Below are 22,141 nucleotides of genomic sequence, written 5' to 3'. Positions count from 1 at the left end.
CTACCGCTTATAAGATAATGAATGAAAATGCCCCCCAAACTGAGAGAAATATATACAAAATTTATACCTGACAAAGATATTATATCTAAAAAATATAAAGAACTCTTACAACTTAAAAATGAGAAGTCAAATAACTCCATAACACTGGGCAAATTATTTGAATAGTCATGTCCACAAAGAAGATATAGGAATAAAATATAAGCACATTAAAAGGTGCTTCAACATCATTTAGTCACTGAGGGAACATAATAAAGACCACAGTGAGATACAATTGCATACCTGATAGAATGCCAATTCAGAAGACTGGTCATTTCAAGTGTTGTTTTCCAAAATAATTGTAATTCTCATCTACTTCTTATATTGTGAATATAAAATTGTAAAATTATTTTGGAAAGTAATTTGGTGGTTTCTTTGAAAGCTAAACATATACCAACTACATTATATAGAATTTCCACACGTAGGTACCAAGAAAAATAAAAGCTTATGTCCATACAAAGAGTTGTACATGAATGTTCAAAAGACTTGTTTGTAAGAGACAAAAACTGAAACAACCAAAATGTCCATCAACTTTCTGTATAACCATTATAGTGGAATATTACTCAGTAATAAAGAAAGACAAATTACTGATACGCTTACCAAACTGGAAGAAGCTAAAAATATGCTAAGTAAAAGAAGCAAGAGAGAGGACATACTATATGCTTCCACTTATATACAGTTCTAGAAAATGCAAATTCTTCTGCCGTATTAGAAAACAGATGAGTGAGTGGTTGCCTTGGCAGGTGTCAAGAAAGGGAGAGAATTAAATTAAAAAGGAGCATCAGGAAACACTGGGGTGGAATGGGTATATTCATTATTTTGATGGTGGTAGTTTCACAGAAGTACACATGTATAGAAGGTCACCAAACTATACATTTTAAATATGTACAGCTTATTTTACAAAACTATATTATCAATAAAGCTCAGAAAATAAAAAGTTTTAAAGAGAAAGGAGTTTGGCCTCATACTAAAGAATTCGAGTTTTCTACAGAAGACAAGACTACAGAGAACTATGCAGTTACATAGTTGTATTGCCTAAGTTATGTTGCCTGTGGGGGATTAGGAAAGTGAGTGTGCAGAAAGCATTCCAGGAAATTCTAGAAGAGGTAAGACCCCAGGTAATAGTTAGGTGAACTAGGGTAAATAGAAATAAATATAGCAAGTAAATAAAGAGAATAAGAGGGCATGAAGACTGGAGAAAGTTAACTCAAAAAGCATGCAAAGTCAAGTTAAGGGATTGGAGCTTTATATCAGCAACACAGAAGTCACTGAAGTAGAAGTGTGACAGGATCCAATTCATATTTTATAAAGATGACTTTAGCTGCTGGGTAAAGAATGCATGAGAAGGTGGCAACAAGCAGGGAGACCAGAAGGTAGGATGATGATAAAAACTCAGGAGGAAAAAAATGGAGGCTTGAACTAAAAGCTATTAAAAAGGTGAAGAGATATTTATATAATCATTATAGAAAGAAGCCCTTACACATCATCAGGTGGTCCCAGAGTTCCACTTCTTTGACTTTCATGTGAATATTGTTTAATTTATTTTCTTGTTTGTAAGATCTACAGATTACTTCTGCGTCCTCATCTGTAATTAAAGATACCTGGTTCAAAGAGGTTTTATTTTTCACTGTTAAATGAGATTATGCTTGGAAAATATTATTATTAGCATAACAACTTATGAATATTTGTTATTATTATTTTCCCTAAAATTCTATCTTCACTTGACTTTTCCATAAGCCTTTCAGGAAATATAATTGTCAGTTTAGCATTCTCACTAAACTAGTAGAATATTATATACAGCCTTAACTCATTTGATGTCATCTATTACTTACACATCATCTTGGTACTAATAGAAAAAAAAAACAATTTTTTCTAAAATTCAAGGTTGAGGTTATTATCAGTGTACTTCATATTAGTGTTTTCTAGGAAAAGCTATGTCTTTGATTTTGGTATTTTAAAAAAAAGAGAGTCCAGAGAATGGGATAGAGAGCATACATGGTAAGATGGATACTGAGAGGGCAAAGCCAAGAGCCACAGAAGAATACTCCCAGGCCTTGAAACCTAATGGAGGTTTCCCAGCTGAATATGCAAACTGCTTTGCACTGGTGACTCCATTTTTGTCTGCCATTTTCTCCTTGTTTAATCCAGAATATCTGTAGAGTATTACCCTATGCCTGACCCATGATTATATGTTGGATGCATAAAATTTGTTCCTTTAGTTTCACAGGACCACAGATGGATAGGAATTGTGTCCCAAAGGGTAAATGATGATACACTAAGAGCCTTACTCATACCTGATTTAGAAGCAGATGAGAAGACTGAGGACTTCCAAGCTGAAGCTATAACAAGATAAGGCATTAGAAGACCTTGAGATGGAGTAAATGTACATTGCATTTGAGAAGAATATGAATCTTTGGGGGCAAGAGGGCTTACATGGTCCTTGAAATAAACCCACACCCTAATCCTCAGAATCTGAAAATATGTTGTTACATGGCAAAAAGAACATTAGCAATGTAGCTAAAATTACAAACTTTACCTGAGTGGGCCCAATCTAGTCACACAAAGCCTTAAAACAGCGATATTCCTCTAACCGGAGGCAGAAAAAGGCAGCATAAGAGAGAGACCTCTAGAGAGGGTCTGAGTCTGACCGGGACTCAATAGCGCACTGCTATTAACATGGGGCAGGGCAGGGCATCCTGGAACCACAAGGAACAGAATTCTCCTGTTTGTCTGAATGAATTTGAAAGTGGATTCTTCACCAGAGCCCAGGCAGCTGATGCACTGATTTTGAACTTTTTAGATCCTAAGCAAAGAATCCAGCTGAAATACTTTGTGCCTGGACTTCTGATTTATGGAAATCACATGATAAATTTGAATTTTTTATGATAAATTTGAATTATTTTAAGCTGCTTTAAAAAAACATGTAAAATTAAGAAACTCTTTAAACATTCTTTCAAAATAGGTTAAATTTATCGAATACTCTCTAAGGGATCACCCTGTTTGTCACTAGCTCTTTTCCTTTTTTACTTGACTATTGAACTTATAATTTTGTCTTCTCCTTTCCCCAAAACCTATTTTAGGGCACAAAGAATGCCCTAACCAGATTGCTCTAAGCCAACAGTTCCAGTTGAGAGGCCACTTCTCATCACTTTTTCCAGATGTCACTTTTCACTTAGCTTCAGATATTTTGAAATGTCTTGGAATATTGATTCATAGGGTCCTTTTGCATGTTTCTATTTCTTTCTCTTTTTGTTAAATTACTACTTTCTTTCTTTTTATCTACCAGCTATCATTGTTACATCATTGTAGCTCCTCTGTCAGTGTGTGGCTTTTTTAATGTCATCCTGACCAGAAGTCCCAAGATTCATATTTAGAAGTACTTTTCACAACATTCCAAACACTCAAAAAAATTTTTTTTAGCTACCCTCTTGTTGATGGTCTTAATACACAGAGTAAAATGAAGATTTGGACTATTTCCCATGAAAACATACTCTCAGAACAAGTGCAATTCAATTTTATTCATTTACATAACTTAATGGCATTATTAAGCAACTATCCACTGCCTGGCATACAGTTTTTGAATAAAAAGATCGGTGCATACTTTTGTTCCCTTTGAATAACAAGTATGAGATTGCTAATCCTCACAATTGTTTCCCTGCTTTCCCTCAATTAATGACTGAATATGTATCTACAAATCCATTTCAATGGGTTCATCAAATACTATATTAAAAGTAGGTTCTGTATTATACATACATGCAAGTGTGAAACATGTATAAACAGTTACCATTAATGGCACTCTCTTACCACAAAGCTGCCAGAAAAAGAGTTCTAGATTGCTGCCAAATTCTTCCTTTAATACATTGGAAATAATTACTTACTGATACAATAAAGTTGGCCTTGAGAACAAAACTCCCAAAAGGAGGAGTCATTTAACATCAAATCTCATTAAATGACCTCCCCAAGTAAGTAAATAAATAAGTGTTAGTCGCTCAGTCGTGCCTGACTCTTTGCGACCCCATGGACTACAGCCCACCAGGCTCCTGTGTCCATGAGATTTTCCAAGCAAGGATACTGGAGTGGGTTGCCATTTCCTTCTCCAGGGGATCTTCCAATCCAGGAATTGAACCCGGGTCTCCTGTACTGCAGGCAGATTCTTTACCAACTGAGCTACAAGAGAAGCCCAAGTTCTTATTAAAAATAGCAGTTCAGTTCACTCACTCAGTCATGTACAACTCTTTGTGACCCCATGGACTGCAGCACACCAGGCTTCCCTGTCCATCACCAACTCCCAGAGCCAGGGAAGACAGCAATTTAGATACAAGTTGAGGCTTGCAAAAATCATAAGCATCCAACCAGTTATCATCTTAAAAGCATTCATTTTCCAAATCTCTTACCTGGATGATGCAGCTTTGAAAGGAATTTCTGGCTACTGGGGCCTAGAAACACGGTGTGGAATGCACAAATCCAACTGCTGCAAGGCAATGAGATGAACACTCTCCTTCTTAGAAAGTTGACTTATACATTTGAAATGAAAGTGAACTAAATTCTATTCTAAATTCTTAAAAATTAATGCTCGTCCAGTATTGTATGTTTACATTCAGGCTTGACATTATGAAACTTGGGTTCAACAGACAAAAACTTAGAAAACACTCCTCAGACAACACTTAAGGGTTTCACAAATATTTATTTCTTTATCCTCTAAGTTGAACTAAATAGAAATTATACATAATGGTACAAATTATGCAGTGTACATTGGCAGATCCATGTGACAGTCAAAGAGACCCATTGTCAGTGGTCTTTGCAGCTTGCCACCTTGTGGTAATAAGTCTCATAGCTTATCATCAGTGAGAAGAAACGATATGGCACATGCTGTTATGGATGCAGGCAAGCAAATAAAAGGAAGTCATATAGACAAAAATACCCCAGTACAGTCCTCCAGCTTATAACTAAGCCATTTAAATACAAACAGAACACACTCAGTTTATAATGAAAGCCAAAAGATAATGCTATCTTCCCAAGAAAAATAAACGTACCAGCTTAAATAACATACTACAGTCAAAAGTGTTCATTGGAAATCGATTATTTATATCTGATTCAAATGCAACAGTTGTTGGCCTGAAAAATGAATACTGTTTTTGAAGAAGTAATTCAATGTGATTCTCTGTGGTAAGAAAAAGAACATCAACTCCTTACTGTCATTATGACTGTGGCACTTTTTCCTGGGATCTCAAATACCTATTCAAGACTAGGTAATATTTTTAATATTTTAATGTATCTGTCAAGCTGAAAACAATGCATTTTAAGGACAACAGCTGCTGTGTTTGATTCATGCTTAACACAAGCACTCAAAATGATTTACTGTATTTTACAAATGTTCATAATCACTATGAGGATTTACAAAACCCTATACCCTATAGTAAATATTAAACACTCGATAAAAATCTCCTAAGTATTTAACTAACTTTAGGAAGGAAAAAAGACTCTAATATATACATATATACATATATATGTATATAGAATTGCCACTTACTTAGCAGGCATAGACTTTCTGTTCCCTTTTTTTCTAGAGCTCGTATTAGAGTTTACTTCTATTTTTAATCTCTGTTTCTCCAAATTCATAAATTTGCACTGAAATATTCAGTAATAAACACAAAAGAAAACATTAATATAAAAGACTAGATGTGTAAGAGACCTCGCAAATCATAAAGTAAATTCCATTCAAGTTATAGTCCTTCTAGCTAACAAATCTCCATCTTTAGCTTAACCGGTGACACAGGACTGAAAACTGAGGTGCACATGACTTTATGCCAAAGCTCCTTCTATTCACAGGTCCTCTCCCTTCCCAGAGAATGCCACAGAGGACGTCTGAAGAAGCAGGAGACTGGCTTACATGGAGATGTCCCTTAGGATGAGTGGCTATGCTTCTTTCTCACCTCTGTGTTCCCAGAGGGCATGATGTCTGGGGAAAATGTGCGGGGGTCAAGGTAGGTGACTGAGTATGTGTCCTTCCTGAGTGGGCATACAGAGGATCAATTCACTTGTGATTTTCCAAGTTTGCACATTTCTCAAAGGAGATTCTACATTTGATTTCTAATGCCAAACAGAACAAAAGGCTGAATGTGTTCTGTGGTATGTTTCAGATTCTCAAGAAGGACAGGACAGCATAGGTTGTTGGTTTGTCTTTTGAGAAGGCAGTATCTTAAAAGAGTGTGAGTGTGTGTGAGTGTGTGAGTGTGTGTGTGTGTGAATGTGTGTGTGTGTGTGTGTGTGTGTGTGTGTGTGTGAGACAGTATACCTGCACTCATGTATGGGGGAGAATACAGGAAGGAAAAAAGGGTGGGAGACAGACAGAAAGTAAGAAGATGGAAAAATAAGTATATATGAAATTTAGTCCTCTCCCTAAATTGTGAACTTGTGTCCTCAAAATTTTCTTATCAGGCTTCTATCAGCATTTTAAAAAGTTTTTTTTGGTCTTATTAAAATAATCATCTCATTTTAGTTGAAACAGGTTGTAGAGTCATTTAATTCTTAAGAGTTACATAACAGAAAAGTTATTTTCCTCAGTTTTATTTCTTCAGCTACAAAATATTTTACTTTACTATTAACATCACTGCTCTCATTAACTGCTTTTGGGTGTGTTATTGAGATGAAAGTGATAGCCACTTATACTGTACCTGCCTTACTTTAAAAAAAAAAATGAATACAGGAGAAAATCCTACTTTCCCTTCTCTTGTGTTAATAGAACAATATTTTCAGTGGTGCTTTGCCTTATCTGTTCACTTTGAGTACTGCAGACACAACCTTTGCTAAGGACCCTCAGATCTGGGGTTATGGTTCTCTTTCTCCACCCTGGGTAGGCCTTTATTGAAACACGCACAGCTTTTCGTTAATACTGAAATGGACAGTAATGACCTCCAGTGGATTTTTAGGTAAATAACAACTGTGCATTTCAGAGAATGTTAATTTCTAATATATTTGTTTCCTTTAGGACTTTTGGAGCTTGGCAACTTATTTAATGAACTTTCCAAACTTTCTCAAATTTATTAATTCTTGAATGAAATTGCAAACCATCACATTATCAACTATAGCCTCTAAGCTAATTTTGAAAACTGAGAATAATGTCATTCAAACTTAAATTTAAATAAATATTCATAATTATTTATGTGTAATTCACTTGCATTCAGTTTTAGTTAAATGAAAACTCTTGGAATTTCATACTTTAGAAAATTAACAGCTAAATAAAATAAGAGAAAAAACTTCAGGAAATAATCATTTTCAAATATAAAAACCTCTGATAATATTTATAAGAAACAAGTAAAGATGCTCTAAATATCATGGTAGTTAATTGAACCTCATGAAACAACTTTCCTATTTAATATAAAATTAAAAGGAAATATTGATATCTGAGTGCAGAATATTTTACTTTTTTAAATATAAAACATGTTTCTTGGAATAGCTTTTAGATTTCTGGGAAGATTATTTTTTTAAATAATCTTTACAATTTAAGTTTTAATAGGGCTTCAGTGCTTTAATACCTTCATTTTTGGTTTGTGAGGTAATAAATTATTCATAAGCATTATCTTATAAGAATCACATTTTTACTTTAGTTTTTTTTTTTTTTTTTTCCTGAAAATGACCTAGATGTGATGATTGAAAAACTGGTTCTAAATCTTTACTGGACAATCCATAGAATTAAAAAAAGTGAGAATATACATTTTCTACCACAAGAGGGCAGCAAAAATGTTTTCTGTCACTCCATCTGTCGACATTCTTTGCTGTCTTTGAGATGTTATATTAACTTTCTTCTTTCTGCCCTGGAGTGAAATTCAAAGAATGTGTTTTCCTTCTGAAACAGACTATTGTGAATGTGGTTTATTATTGAACGTTTTAGGAAGGACACAAGCCTCAAAGTGACCACAATTTTTCTTTCATAGTTTACAATTATTACAACAGACCTGCTTCATAAAGCTCATGGCTTAGACACAACACTACTACATTAATTCTTAAAAGAGTACAGATGGTTCACATGAGAATGTTAAAGTATGTGATAATCTACATATTTTACACTGTGGTGGAAAGGCAAAATTCATAAAGATTAAAACATTTATTTTTGCCATGATTATGAAAATATCTAATTTTTCAGCAATATTGCATTAATCTTAAGAGTAAAATAATAACTGCCATGGAAAAGCAGCCAACTACTCAAAGCTACAGCTATGGTCATCTTTTGATAAACAGAATGTGAAATCATTGAGCAATCCACGGTTTTGAAAAAAATTAGTTAATTTTATGTGAGGTTAACCTGTCAAATGAGTATATAGAACAATTTATGATATCACCTCTATAGTCCTTTCTATATTACAGAAAACTCTTTTTAAGTAATGCAAAGAAAGTATATGGTTTCTCTCTCTTTTCTTTTTTTTAGTTTCTAAATATAAATTTTTCAGAAGCCAGTAGAAGGTTTCACCCCATCAGGAGTTCAGAGCGTGCCTCGGCAGGCGATAGTGCTCAGTTTTGGGACGGAGCTTCTTTTCCTGTGGGTTGGCATACTTCCACTTGGACGGGGACATTTTAAGCTTTTTCCTCTTCTTATCTGTGCACCACACCTTTTCACAGTATTCTTCCACTCTCTGGAAGTTGCTATAACCAATCAGCTGCAAGAATTCCTTGTACCATGGCTTTGTCCCACGTGGGATGATGCTCTGAGCTGGACAAGGCATCTTATGAAGCCTATCCTCTTCAAAGTCTTTGTTAAACATCTCCTCCACTCTCTCCTCTTCCACTACCTCCAGGGTGATTTTACGGACTGTATGAACAAAACTATGCTCTACTGTCTGGCAAAAATAGGTCCCAGCATCCATTCTGCGTACTCTTAGGAAGAGTAAACCGAGGTCCATCTTAACCACTCTATCATCTGTCTTCACCTGCACAAGAACAAGAAAATCAAAGGCACTGAAGTATTATCCAGGAAATAGAATACCAGCTTACACCTTTCCACTATCTAGAATTTTTTTTTTAATTTTTGCAATCATATGATGAAATCCTATGTCATATATACATAATTATATATTATACAAATATTATATAATGAATATATTAACTATATGTTAACTATATAATATATTATATAATGAATATATTAACTATATGTTAACTATATAATATATTATATACACACTGGGTCACTTCAATCATGTCTGACTTCTTTGAGACCCTATGGAATGTAGCTCACCAGACTCCTCTGTCCAGGATTCTCCAGGCAAGAATACTGGAGTGGGTTGCCATACTCCTCCAGGGGATCTTCCTGACCCAGGGATCAAATCTGCCTCTCTTTTGTCTCTTGCATTGGCAGGTGGGTTCTTTACCACTAGCACATCTGGGAAGCCCATAATATACTATATAAATGTATATAACTTATGTTAATATTTTATTTACATATTCATATTTTAATACATACATGTTTATTTTATATTATATTTATATTATTATGCTATATATATATAGGAGAAAGAGGCTAAGTAATTACATTAGGTGTGTGTGCATATATGAACATGTGTATCTGTGCACACATGTGTTTGTCCTAAACTTATTTATATTGAGATCACTTCATGTCAAAGACTTAGAGGTAATTTTACATCAGTATTGTTAAGAGCAAACTGAGAGGGCTTTTCCCCTAACGATTGCCACTACCCATTAGAAAAAACATCCAGTTCAGTATAGCAGTCAAGTTATGAGTGAAATGAAGATCTGTCAAATATAATTTTTTAATGGCAGAATAAATGCAATTTCTCACATTATTAGCTCAGAGGTTCTTATGTTTCCCAGATCACACTGATCAATCTATGAGGCCCTGTGTTGGGAGAGCTGTGATACCCACACTCTCTCTTTTTTGATAAAAAAGAATCTATCCATTCATTAACTCAGTGAACACTTCCTACAATTCTACCAGGCTGTCCATTTAACAGACTAAAAAACAAACTACAAAAGTCCAGACTCTGCTCTGAAGAACCTCACAGGTCTAGTAAATATTAAGTCTGCATATACCTTCAGTACTCAACTATTTTCTTTTCATGTTTGTGGCATAATAAATTACACACATTATTTCTATCGGTAAGTAATTATAATTCAGGGTAAGAAGGACACAGTAAGGCTTTCAGTAAATAGCTAATATTTTACCACTAATAGCTGAACTAGTGAGTGAGTGATTTGACTTTAGACAAAGCTAGACTCAAACACTGGCACCTCTGTCTACTAACTGTGTGGTCTAGGGGCACTGATGTATATTTTCTGTGTTCATTTTCTCTGTAAAAGTGGAAGTAATAATTCTAATGTAACTTGAAGGATTGCTGTGAAGTTTAAATAACAGTGAGAATACTGTGTACAGAGCTATGAATACTTACCTTTACCTTTCCTGTATACAGATATACTGTATTATGGGTTTCACTCCAGATGACCACAATCAAAGAGCATATCACAATAAATGAGTCACAGAAATTTTTGGTTTCCCAGTGCATATACAATTTATGTTTCTACTATACTATTGTCTATTAAGTGTGCAATAGTGTTATGTCTAAAAAACAATGGATATACCTTAATTAAAAGCACTGTTAAAAAAGTCAACTGTCATCTGAGTCTTCAAAGAACTATTAATCTTTTTGCAATATCAAATATTACTGATCACAGATCATAATGTTAGGCAGTTAGAATAGGAAAAAGGAGTCCAGAATGGCGGTGGCTGAAAGACAAGCAAGGGAAAAGCCCGTGAAAACAGAACAAAGGAAGGTCCGAGGACAGGCGTGAGGACCTCAGGCAGAACAAACAGCACTCCTGGCTAGCCCAATTAACATAAGGCAGGCCCGGGAGGAGGAGGAAAAACATAAAAAGAGGAGCCAAAGGGCCAGGGGTCACTCTCTCTCTCACTCTTCCTCTCTCTCTCTCGCTCTTCTCTTCATGTCTCTTGGGTTGGCATGCCCTCATGCCTTGAGGATTTATTTTCCTTTATTTTCTAAATAAAGCTGAGCTGTAACACGGAGCTGTAACACTGATCTGTCCGAGAGCTGTGACATGGTCTGTCTGAGAGCTGTGACACGGTCGGTTCGAGGGCTTTAACACTGGTCCATCACTTCAAATTTGTGTTGTGAGGAGACAGAACCGAGGAAATTACACACTGTCCCGACAGTAACAAATACAATAACAACGAAAAGTTGGAAATAGGGTGAGAATTATCAAAAGGTGACACAAAGTGAGCAAAGGCTGTTGGACAAATGGTGCCGATAGACTTGCTCCACACGGCACTACCACAAAGCTTCAAATTGTAAACAACACAATATCTACATAATAGTAACAAAGCAAAGTCCAATAAAATGGACGCCTGTCCATTCCATTAGCTAAAAACAAACTAGTATGTGTTTTCTAATGGCCTAAGATCCTATTACCATGGGAGAAAGGTGATTTGCAATACACTGGCTGACTTCCCCTTTGAGAACAGACCAAAAAAACACATTAACCTTTGCCAATACTAGAGGGGCATGCAAAGTCCCCCTACCGCTTTGGCAGGAAAGGCCATTACCACAAGCACAGTTTTTGTTCCAGTGTTAGGTCAGGGCAAGACCTGCCAGGCTCAGCTCTCTCGGGGCTTAATCAGTTTGGGCACAGCTAAGTTGCAGTGGTACTCCTCATGTGCGATTACTCCTGTGTGGCCATTTATATAATCTGTGAATAATGTAACAAATGGTATTAGTTGTATAGTAAGAAACTATAGGACTTCCCTGGTGGCTCAGTGGTGAAGAACCTGCCTGCCAATGCAGAAGACACAGGTTCAATCCCTGGGTCAGGAAGATCCCCTGGAGAAGGAAACGGCAATCCACTCCAGTATTCTTGCCTGGGAGAATCCCATGGACAGAGGAGCCTGGCGGGCTACAGTTCATGGGGTCGCAAAGAGTTACGTGACTTAGCAAGTAAGCAACAACAAAAGAGATTGCAAGCCAAATAGGGATGTTAATGATAAATTACAAGGCTCCCAGCCGTTATTCTTTTCAGCCATGCAAGGTCAATTATTCAGCAGCTTCATAGTGACACAGGTGATAAAAGGGGCTCCTGGAATCCTTCACAGCGGCTCCCTTGACATGTCAGGACCATGTCCTCGTGGACAGACATGATAGCCATTAACTTAGGAAGTTCTCCAGTGATGAGACAGGAAGAGCCCTCAAACCAAACCATTTCCACTATATAGAAACTTTTTGTTATCCTTGAGAATGTATCTTTTTCATCTGCCACAGAAAATAACTCAAAGGACTCTGTGCCACTCTGTTCATCTTCCCCAGTCCTCTTGGCAGTCTTCTTCACCACTAACTTTTTCCACAAATTCATGACCTATGTAACCTAGCTGTGACCACACCATGCCTCTGAAAATTAAAAAAAAAAACTGTCTCTGAAACACATCCTCCCCTGCTTTTAAATTAGTGGCTTCCTTGGACACAGATGGGCTTGACTCCTTAAATGTCTTTTGTTCTGTGTAGTACTTGCCATTATTCTGGTTCTCTCCTTGGTCTTTCTGTTGATTTTTTTTTCCTTCAGAGGCATACGCCTCTGTCCTTCCTTTATCTCACATTTTATTTGCATCCATTGATAATTCTTCTATTTTCTCATTTTGAGCAACTTTCCTAAGATGGTTCATCTTACACATAAATAGTCCATTATTTTGTGTTTCTTATTAATTATAAAAGACTGACCAGGACTAAGTATATGACAATTCACTAACTATAGTTCAGTGTCTTTCCACTCAAACTGCACTCCCCTCCCACTTATTAAATTCTCTCTTTCTGACCATATCATCATTTTTGAACCTACCCTCAACTGCTAATCATTTGTATTTCACTATCATTGTTTTATCTGTATATCAAATAGATCAAAGTCTCACCAACATTTCTTCAGTGCTGACCAGCATAAACATCCCTTCCATTTCCCTATTTTTACTACATGTTAGACTCTCCTATTTCATGACTGTTTTTTTTTTTACCTTATCTCATGGCAGTCACCCCCCAAATCCTTCTTTCTGTTCCTGATTTCATGCCCAACTTGATTCTGTTTCAGGTCCTGAAGGGATGCCCATACAACTGGCTCCTTCTCATCCCAAAGAATGAACTAAATGTCACCTCTTCAGGGCTCTTTCATAAGGGAGATTGATACTAAGGGATATGATATTCTCCCTTAATATCATCATTTCACCTACTACCATTTATACATTGAAGCCTGCAACATTACTTGCAAATACATAATAGTCTCTTAATGAGTTTTCTTTAGACTGGTATCTTTCCTCTTTATTTGAACATATGGGTGGGTGGTGGTTTAGTTACTAAGTCGTGTCCGAATCTTGAGACCCCCTGGACTATAGCCCACCAGGCTCCTCAGTCCATGAGTACCATTTAACTCTTCAAAGTCCATTCCCTTTTGTAACATTCCTGACTTAGAACTTATTCAGACTTTATTGTGTGTCTGGCAGCTCATAAAGAATCTGCCTGCAATGAAGGAGACCTGGGTTTGATCCTGGGTCAGGAAGATCCCCTGGAGAAGGGAATGGCAACCCACTTCAGTGTCCTTGCCTGGAGCATTCCATGGACAGAGAAGTCTGGTGGCTACTATAGTCCATGGGGCCATGAAGAGTTGGAAATGACTGAGCAGCTAAACACATTGTCTGAGCAGATAAGAATTGCTCAGTTAACTAGACATTACCTTTCTAACTCTCTATACCAAAACAGCTTCATGTGGTGTTTCTCACTAGGGTTGGTAGAAGAGGTAGATTTCAGGAGATGAGTGAATTTTCTAGAAGGATTTCTCAATGTATTTATTTTTATGATAATCAATATAAATTAATAAACTATATGGGATCATGTGGAAGATCAACCTTCTGGTGAATGTTTGTGTTTATCATTGATTCTGAGCCATTTTCAGTGCTTGAATAGTTTCCAGCTGCTGAGAACAAAAATGGATTTAATATGTTAATGATACATTCCAGCCAAATGAAAACCAAACAACACCCCTATGTACCAATGCACATAAAAAATTCTGAAGTCACTTGAGAAAAGTGTGGGGGACTGAGTCATCATAAGGCACAAAGTGCTATGGATAGATGTTTTACACACGCACACACGTGGTAGCCTGTATCCCATAATATGTTCATGGAGATACCTTATTTCAGTGGAAAAAAAAATCATTACATCAACTAAACATTTAAATGATGCCTATGTTTGTTTATATTTAATTTGTAAATTTATCTTCATTCTATATTTGAATGAAAGCTATAAGCATAAAGAATGCATTTCCTATTTCAGTCTTGTGAATATTTAATAAACATTATAAGCCATGGTAGTAGCCCAAGAAAATGTTGTACTGTTAAGGGCGGGCGGTGGTGGGGGGAAACCTATACAATCCTAGAATCGAATCTTTCCACGCCTCACAACTCCTGCTGCTCTTGGCCTCTGTACTGCCTCTTTACTTCCCACTCCTAGGTCTTATTCTGGTCTTAGTGTTTCTTTCTTTCCATTAGTTGAACTCCTTTCTGTTGTTCACCCATCCATTAAAAAAATTTCTCTCTAGGCTTAAGTTTTCCCTTCTTAAATGAATACTCTCTTCACAGCCCATGTAGAGCTGTCTCTTTATAACTCAATAACATTCACATTTGTAGCATACAAGCTGGTATTTTTATTCTTCTTCAAATTATTTTTCTATACAATTTTTCTCTCTTTAACCGTATTATAAATTTCAAAAGGGCAAACGCCTATATCTTAATCATTCCAAACATTTTTGAGTGCTCAGAACATGTGAAAAATGAAGTCATACTAATTAGTTCATACTGTACAAATGTACAAGGCAATAGGGGTTACCAGTAAAGATAAATCCAAAAGGTATTCACTTTTTTAGGTTAAGTTCAATAAGGATTTGGATAGACAGGAAGCAAGCATGGTTTCTGGAACAGCTAGCAACTAATTAAGAAAGCTATGCTCCACAGATACAATAGGAGAAACAGTTCCAGGACACAGTCTTTTCCTGAAAAGAATCTGAATACAAACATTATCACAAATATGATCCTTTGTCCCCTTCCTACCACACTTCTTATGAGAATGAATAATATGTGAGAAAACATGAAAGTCATCTAGTTTAGTTTCTGGCATATAGCAAGCAGTCTATGAAAGTGTTTTAAAATAAAACAAAAAAGCAAAAATATAAATAAATAAAAATATTTCATTACTGAATCAGAAGTATTTTTATGGGCTTTTTTCCAAATTCTGATATAAAAATCAAATGTTTCTTTCATAATCAGAAACCCAAGGTTGAGAAACAGTTCATTATGTATCCATAAAGTCCAGACTGGTTCAAAAATATAGAAGCACAACAATTCCAATGGGAAAGTCCTACACCATTTATGTGCATGTTATAGATGGTGCCTGTCTCACAAGTGTGGTCTCCACTCCTGGTTAAGTGAATCATAAATTCAGGAATAAAAGATGTTTGAACTCTTGAGTCTGTACACTACTGTTACTAATCTTGTAACTGTACACTATGTAGGTTAAATTGCTCTGAAAGTTACATATATCTTCCATGGCCTACAAATACCTAAAAATTAAAAAAAAATGGCTTAGAAATTTGTATTTGAAGTCTTTCCACGACTTAATCTTTTCACTTTTGTTAACATGGGTACCTTCAACAATCATATCTTGATTACAGAATTGTTTTTCATTCAGCTCTGCTGTCTGCAGACCAGATTTTCTTGGTCAAGAAGATGGTACATAATATATCATTTTATCAAATATTCTCATAGAAAATCTATAAAAACACAAAATTTCTTACTGAAAATGGTTTTAATATTGTTAGCTATAAAGATTGATTCAATATGTTTCATAATGTTGGATAAAAGAAGTAATTGAACAAAGAACTCTGCACATCTGGTAGCTGGTCAGGAAGAAGCAGTGATTTCCATGTGTTTCAACCATATGGTTCCATACTTTTTATAGGAAACGGATAGACAAAGGCCTTGAAATGGTTTAGTTCAGAATATATTTAACAATGAAATCAGTTTTAGTCGAGTGATAAAGACCACAGTTTATATATTTATTTGTTTATCTGGCCTGCCTTCAATACAAAATAAATTCATTTGACTTACAGAAAATATATGATTTGCAATAATATAAACAAAAAATTTTCCTTTTGTTAAAAACACTTTCCAGTGTGAACTTGCTATATGATAGAGATGATTCCCCAATATAGATAGGATGAATTACTTAGTAACTCATTTGGAGAAACCTATTATACTGTACAAAGAACAAATAAAGTTGTATTTATATTTCAGATTAATTAAAGACCCAAATGGAGAAACCTTGAATCTAATACAAGAAGATGCTGAGAAGAAAGTTATTATAAATAAGAACGCCATTCTGTGAAAAACTGTATTCATGATATCAGCTATATAAAAGAAGCTTGAATATTTATACTCAATAATGAAATAATGTAAATAGAAGATGCAAAGAACTCTTGAAAGCCAACAAAGGGAAGTAAAAAGTGGAATGGAAAAAGTCTATGAATAAGTAATTCGAAAAAGAGAAACTCAAGTATTTTATAAGTATGCAATGTCAACGTTCAACCTTACTAGTAATTTTAAAAATGCAAATTTAAACAAAATACTACATTGTACCCAGAAGAAAGGCAAAAGTTAGGAAATACCAAATATAGGTGAGGATATGGGCAAATGGGAACCCACATGAACTGCTTTGAGAGTGCAGATGGTGCGTTAATTCTGGAAAGCAAGCTGACAATAGTTACCAAAATGAAGGATGTTGACAGATAATAATTTAAAAATTTGCACTCAGATTTATAAGGGGTTACCTAGAGAGATGACTATTAAAGATGTGGTACTGGGAATTAATGACAATTGGTCTACTTGTAGGGGGATGCATCAATTAGGAGCAATGAATGCATTCTGTGACATAAGCAGTTGTCAGAAACAATGAAACAGAGACATACATAGAACAGTGATAAACCATACAAACATAGTGCTGAGTTTAAAAAGTAGAAGCAGAATAACAGCTGTAACAAAATACATTTATTTTCACAGCTCACATATACTAAAAATGTTATATACCTGCTCAATATACAAATGCAATGTTGGACTTATTCCAGTCCTTGCAGTGGATGCATATGGAGAAGCAAGGATGAAAGTGGAGAAAAAGTCAAACATGAGAGGAGATTTGTGTGGACTGATGATGACAATGTGCCCTAAAACAAGGAGTATGATTAAATTATGCAACTGAAGTCAAAAAATAAGAACCAAAAACCAAAACAAACAAAAACTCCTGTTTTTTTGTAATGATTATCCTGGTTTGGCAAACAATAAATTAAGCTGTCTATAAGATCCGTTCATGCTCTAGAATACTGTAATCATACACTTTTACACATACTGCTTGAAAATAAATGGCAGCTTAAGAGTAATATTTTATTGAAAATTTTTATAGATAAGAATAGCAGGATGATCAGGGTGAAGGGCATAAGAGGACAGGGGATGAAAGTAAAGATAATGTTTGAACACAGAAATGCACAGCATAAGGCACTCAACAGCTACTTTAATTGGAGTATCAATTCAAAACTAAATTTTCTAGTGATCAAAGGAAAGAGGAAAGTATGATAAATTCAGAGACAAAAATATCTCTAAAATATACTATTAAAATTACTTTCTGCGTTGCCATGATACTTTGTTTAATCAGATGTCCAGAGTCAGACTGGTCTCAGTAGGATAAAACAGATCTGGATCTGATTTCATAGATCTAAAAGATATGTTTAATTTTCAAAGATGTTTAGCATTATCTTGGAAAATTAACAGAAGAAAGTTATTCTAGACCTATTCTTAAGATCACAAAGTTGCTTTATATTTTCCTACCATACATAAGAAAGTGTGTCTTGGCCATTGCAAAGGAAAAAATAAAATTAATGAGCTATACTGCTAATTACTCCAGAACTAAAATATGGAGCATATGATATTATAAAAACATGCTTGTCAAGGCTAAAAAACACAAGTTTTGAATATTTACCTGTAAAGAGTTGTTAGTTTAGAAAAGATGAACACATTTTTAATAGACTTAAGTATAAACATCAAAACTACTAAACAGATGTTTCAAATGAGGCAAAGAGTTCATGCATTTTAATGTCATGACAACTAGAAAAACGAAGAAATAATATTCACCTGGAACAAATCCAATGCTTTCAAAACATGTAAATAAAGACAGAAATGTAAACTTAAGGCTGTCATTGATCCCTGTCATGGATTAGCTAGCACTGGTGAAAGTCAAGAAAATGAGTCATCTAGCAAACAAGATAGCCAAATGAAGATAGGATTTTACTTTAAGTCTCCTAGTTTTGATGACATAATGCAACTGCAACATTTAAAAGATGTAATTTGTGTATTTTTCTTTCTCTTGTTTTCTCAAGGGAAGTTATCTCCATAAGGTATGGCTCATCAATAAAAATATGCTTCCATGGAGACAGTACAAATTTAGTATTGATGCAGTGAACTCTAAGTTACCTGGAAAGAACTATTGATTGGTAGGTTAATCATGCCTCAGATTTCTCAACAAAATTTCAAATGACTTTGAGGAATTTATCCTACTCAGTAGGTGGTTGGAAGACAAAGTTGAGAAGTGACAATTTCTGGCACGGAGTTAAAAAAGAATTGAGAGTGAAGTCAAATTGATGTTTTTGAATTTTGATGTCAATTTACATCCTCTCTTGAATTTTCTATAAAAAACATATATATTTGAGCATTATTTAGGCATTATACACAGTGCATACAAGTGCTATTTTATTTTCAACACAAACACACAAAAATGGTTTCTCTTAAATACAGAAACTCCAACGGAAAGATTGAAAAGGATTAAGGAGAAAATAAGCCTTCCATGCTCACCAACGGATAAATTATGATGGTGGTCTTACGGACCAGCAGTTTACTGGCCTGCATTATACCTCATTGGCATGGACGTGAAGAACATTTTATGTATCTTGGGATTGCTCCAAATTTCCTCACTGAGGATTTATGACCTGCTTCCTATAACTCCATCTTGTTTACAGTGTCTTTGGGAAGCACACTGGCTTTGTCAGTAAAGAATAAAATCCAAAAGAACACATTCCAAGAAAATATTCATTTTGTTTGGCTTTGCTGAAAACTCATTCCAATAAAATTATAGTGCTCAGCACGAAATGAGGGCTTGGTTTTCCATAAAAATATATTTTTGTCCAAAATACAGAGATACTTAATGAGGCTTTACTTGTATACATTTTCCTTTGATCTCTAATCAGAGGTCAACAAATTTTCTATAAAGAGCTATAAAGTAAAGATTGTGGTGTTTATATGTCAGGCGGTCTCTGTTATAAGTACTCAACCTTGTAGCTAGAGCATGAAAACAGTCATAGACGCTAGGTAAACAAATCAGCATGGCAGTTTTCAAATAAAATTTTATTTATAAAAGAGGCTGAGATATGGCCCCCAGGTCGTACTTTGCCAACTTCTGCTTTAAATCATTGGCAAAGTTTAAAAGACTATTCTATTTTCAGGTTAGAAATGACATATTCCAAACTTACAACATTCAAAATAAGGATCATAATAATATGAGCAGCTATACTAATCTTCTGAATATCTTAAAGAAACTATGGCTTACTTTGTCATGATAGATGAAAATTACACAGTGGACTAATAAATATTTAAATCTAAGTAAATCAATGCATACTTAAATTTTTCCTCAATTATTAGCTTTAAAATATAATGCTTATGTATTTCAGAGAAAGAGAAATACATGGTGAAAAAATTCAATTGTACAACCACATGCCTTAGCAAGTATGGATGCTTTCCTTTGGGATGTTACTAAGAATCAAATTTTTTCAATCATTTTGGAAGCTTGTAAATGCAAATACATGGAATTACAGAAACTGAGAGTTCATAAACTTGGGTATATCATTTCAGGGTGATTTAGTGGTGTTTTCTAACAGCTTTTTTTTTTTTCTTTTGCAATCACACAAACACTTTATACCTTCTTCCTATAAGGAAGATTTGTGCTCTGTTCCAAATTAAAACTATATGCAGAAATATATATATGAGTACCTAATTCAAATAACTATAGATGGACTATCGAACAGCTAAACTTGGATTTTGTGAATGAAATTATCCACACACATAAAATATTTTCTTTTCTCCCCAGTTCAGAGAATGGGGTTTTTTTCCACTTCCTTCTTAGAATCCATCCTGTCACTTTTGTTTGTAATGATATTCTCTCTCCCATACTTTCCATCTTGCTTTATCACTTAGCTATACATTTTCTTCTCTATGGATACTTCCCTTCAACCTCTAAACATGACCAAGCCAAAAAAGGCAAAAGTTCTCTCAACTGTCCTCTCCTATTGCTGATCTCTCTCGAATTTCTCATCCAAACCTTTAGGTGGAGAACACTAGACTAGCTATTTCTAATCCCACACAGCCCCATGCTTAAACCATCTAGCCCTATCACTTAACCTGTTGCTAGATGGCTCCTGGTTTAACCATTCCAATGAACATTCTCACTAGAGCCTGGGTGCTTATTTTGCTGAATTTTTCCAAGGGTGCTGTTTGTTACTTCATTCTTATCCAAGTTCTTTTCTCTGAGTTCTATTATACCACATTCCCCACTCCCCTGTCTTTACCTCCCCAAGCTATACCACTCCAGTGATACTTAGCATCTGTGTATTTCTATCAGTTACTTAACCTCATCTCTGTAATGCACAGAATAACACTAACTGCCACAGAAAAATGTTATAAGTTTTAAATAAACTACAACACATAAAGCACTTAATAGAACAGGGTACATAAGCACCAAATGAATGTTAACTAAAATCATTACTTGTTTTTCTTAACAATTTTACTCATCTTTTAGAATTTTTTCTTCTCCCAATTTTTCCTTACATGTGGGTTTCCCCCTTGCTTCTAGCCTTAGTTCACATGCTTCTCATTCATTCATTCTCCAAGGTAGGCTATGGCAGTTGGAGGGCCTACTGTACTGTAACGAAGGGCCCAGAGCTGAAACCAGAAAGTCTGGCTCAAATTCAGACTGATTTCACAGGCAAGTAACTCAACCTCTCTGTGCTTCAGTTTCCTTAAACATAAAGTGGGGACAATAATACTAACTACTTCATAAGGCTGTTGCAAGGATTAAAAGTACAACTATATGTAAAATTCTCAGGACAGTACCTGGTACACAGTAAGCCATTTTAAAATGCTGATGCTTGCTATATTATTCTTACTTTTATTATCTCCATGAATTCATTGCCTCTTTGCTGAGGCCTCTCACTCATCTCCTGCCATTCCAAATCTTTTCTTTGGGCTTTATATTCCCAATCATGAATACACCGGAAGGATAGCTCTGTCTGCATGCTTTACAGGGGCCCCTAGTTCAATACGGCCAAAACAGAACTCAACCTTTCCTCCCTATATTCTTGGAATCATGTCTTTGCACAATCAACCACAGAAACACCCAAAGCTGGAATAGGTGGATTATTTTTTCCCTCAAATATCAAATACACTCAATGTTATCTCATAAAAATTAGTATGTGTCTTCTTCCTTCATACTACCACTGTTTAGTTTGGTCAAAAATCTTTCATCTGCCTACTGAAACACCTTCTTAAATGTTCTTCTTGACACCCTGCTTATCCTTTAACCCAGTAAGCTAGTTTCTAGAGTAATGTATCTAAACAGTTTGTCTGAGGCATTCTCATTGGCTTACAGATGAAGTGAAATGGTCCTTGACAGATCTACTCACTTTTGCCTTCTCATGTCCACCACAGACCTGCATCAACTGTTTTGTGTCTCCTCTCCGCACATATGCTTATGCTACTCTCCCTGCAAGTTGGCTTCTACTTATTCATTAACACAGGGCTCAAATGTCACCTCTGCCTTGAATTTTTTCCTAACTGTCCATCATGACACCTCCATTCCTGACCTACTAGTTGAGACACTTTCCTTTTCCTCTGGATTCACAAACAGGGGAAAAGATAATATATTGTATAATATACTGTAACAAATACAATATATTATAATTA

General features: G+C 35.3%; 1 protein-coding gene across 1 annotated transcript in view; it reads right to left on the bottom strand.

Moving 5' to 3' along the window:
• Nucleotides 1-4,700: 4,700 nt before the first annotated feature.
• The window catches only part of SEMA3E (semaphorin 3E), a 275,960-nt gene continuing 258,519 nt past the window's right edge, over nucleotides 4,701-22,141 (bottom strand). Inside the window, exon 17 of the mRNA XM_043462903.1 lies at nucleotides 4,701-8,960. Coding sequence (XP_043318838.1) covers nucleotides 8,508-8,960 — 453 coding nt within the window. The 3' untranslated portion in view covers nucleotides 4,701-8,507. The remainder of the gene's footprint in view (nucleotides 8,961-22,141) is intronic.

The sequence above is a fragment of the Cervus canadensis genome, chromosome 3 (assembly GCF_019320065.1).
Source record: "Cervus canadensis isolate Bull #8, Minnesota chromosome 3, ASM1932006v1, whole genome shotgun sequence".
NCBI classification, from domain to species: Eukaryota; Metazoa; Chordata; class Mammalia; order Artiodactyla; family Cervidae; genus Cervus; species Cervus canadensis.
This window is presented reverse-complemented; position numbering and strand designations above follow the sequence as displayed.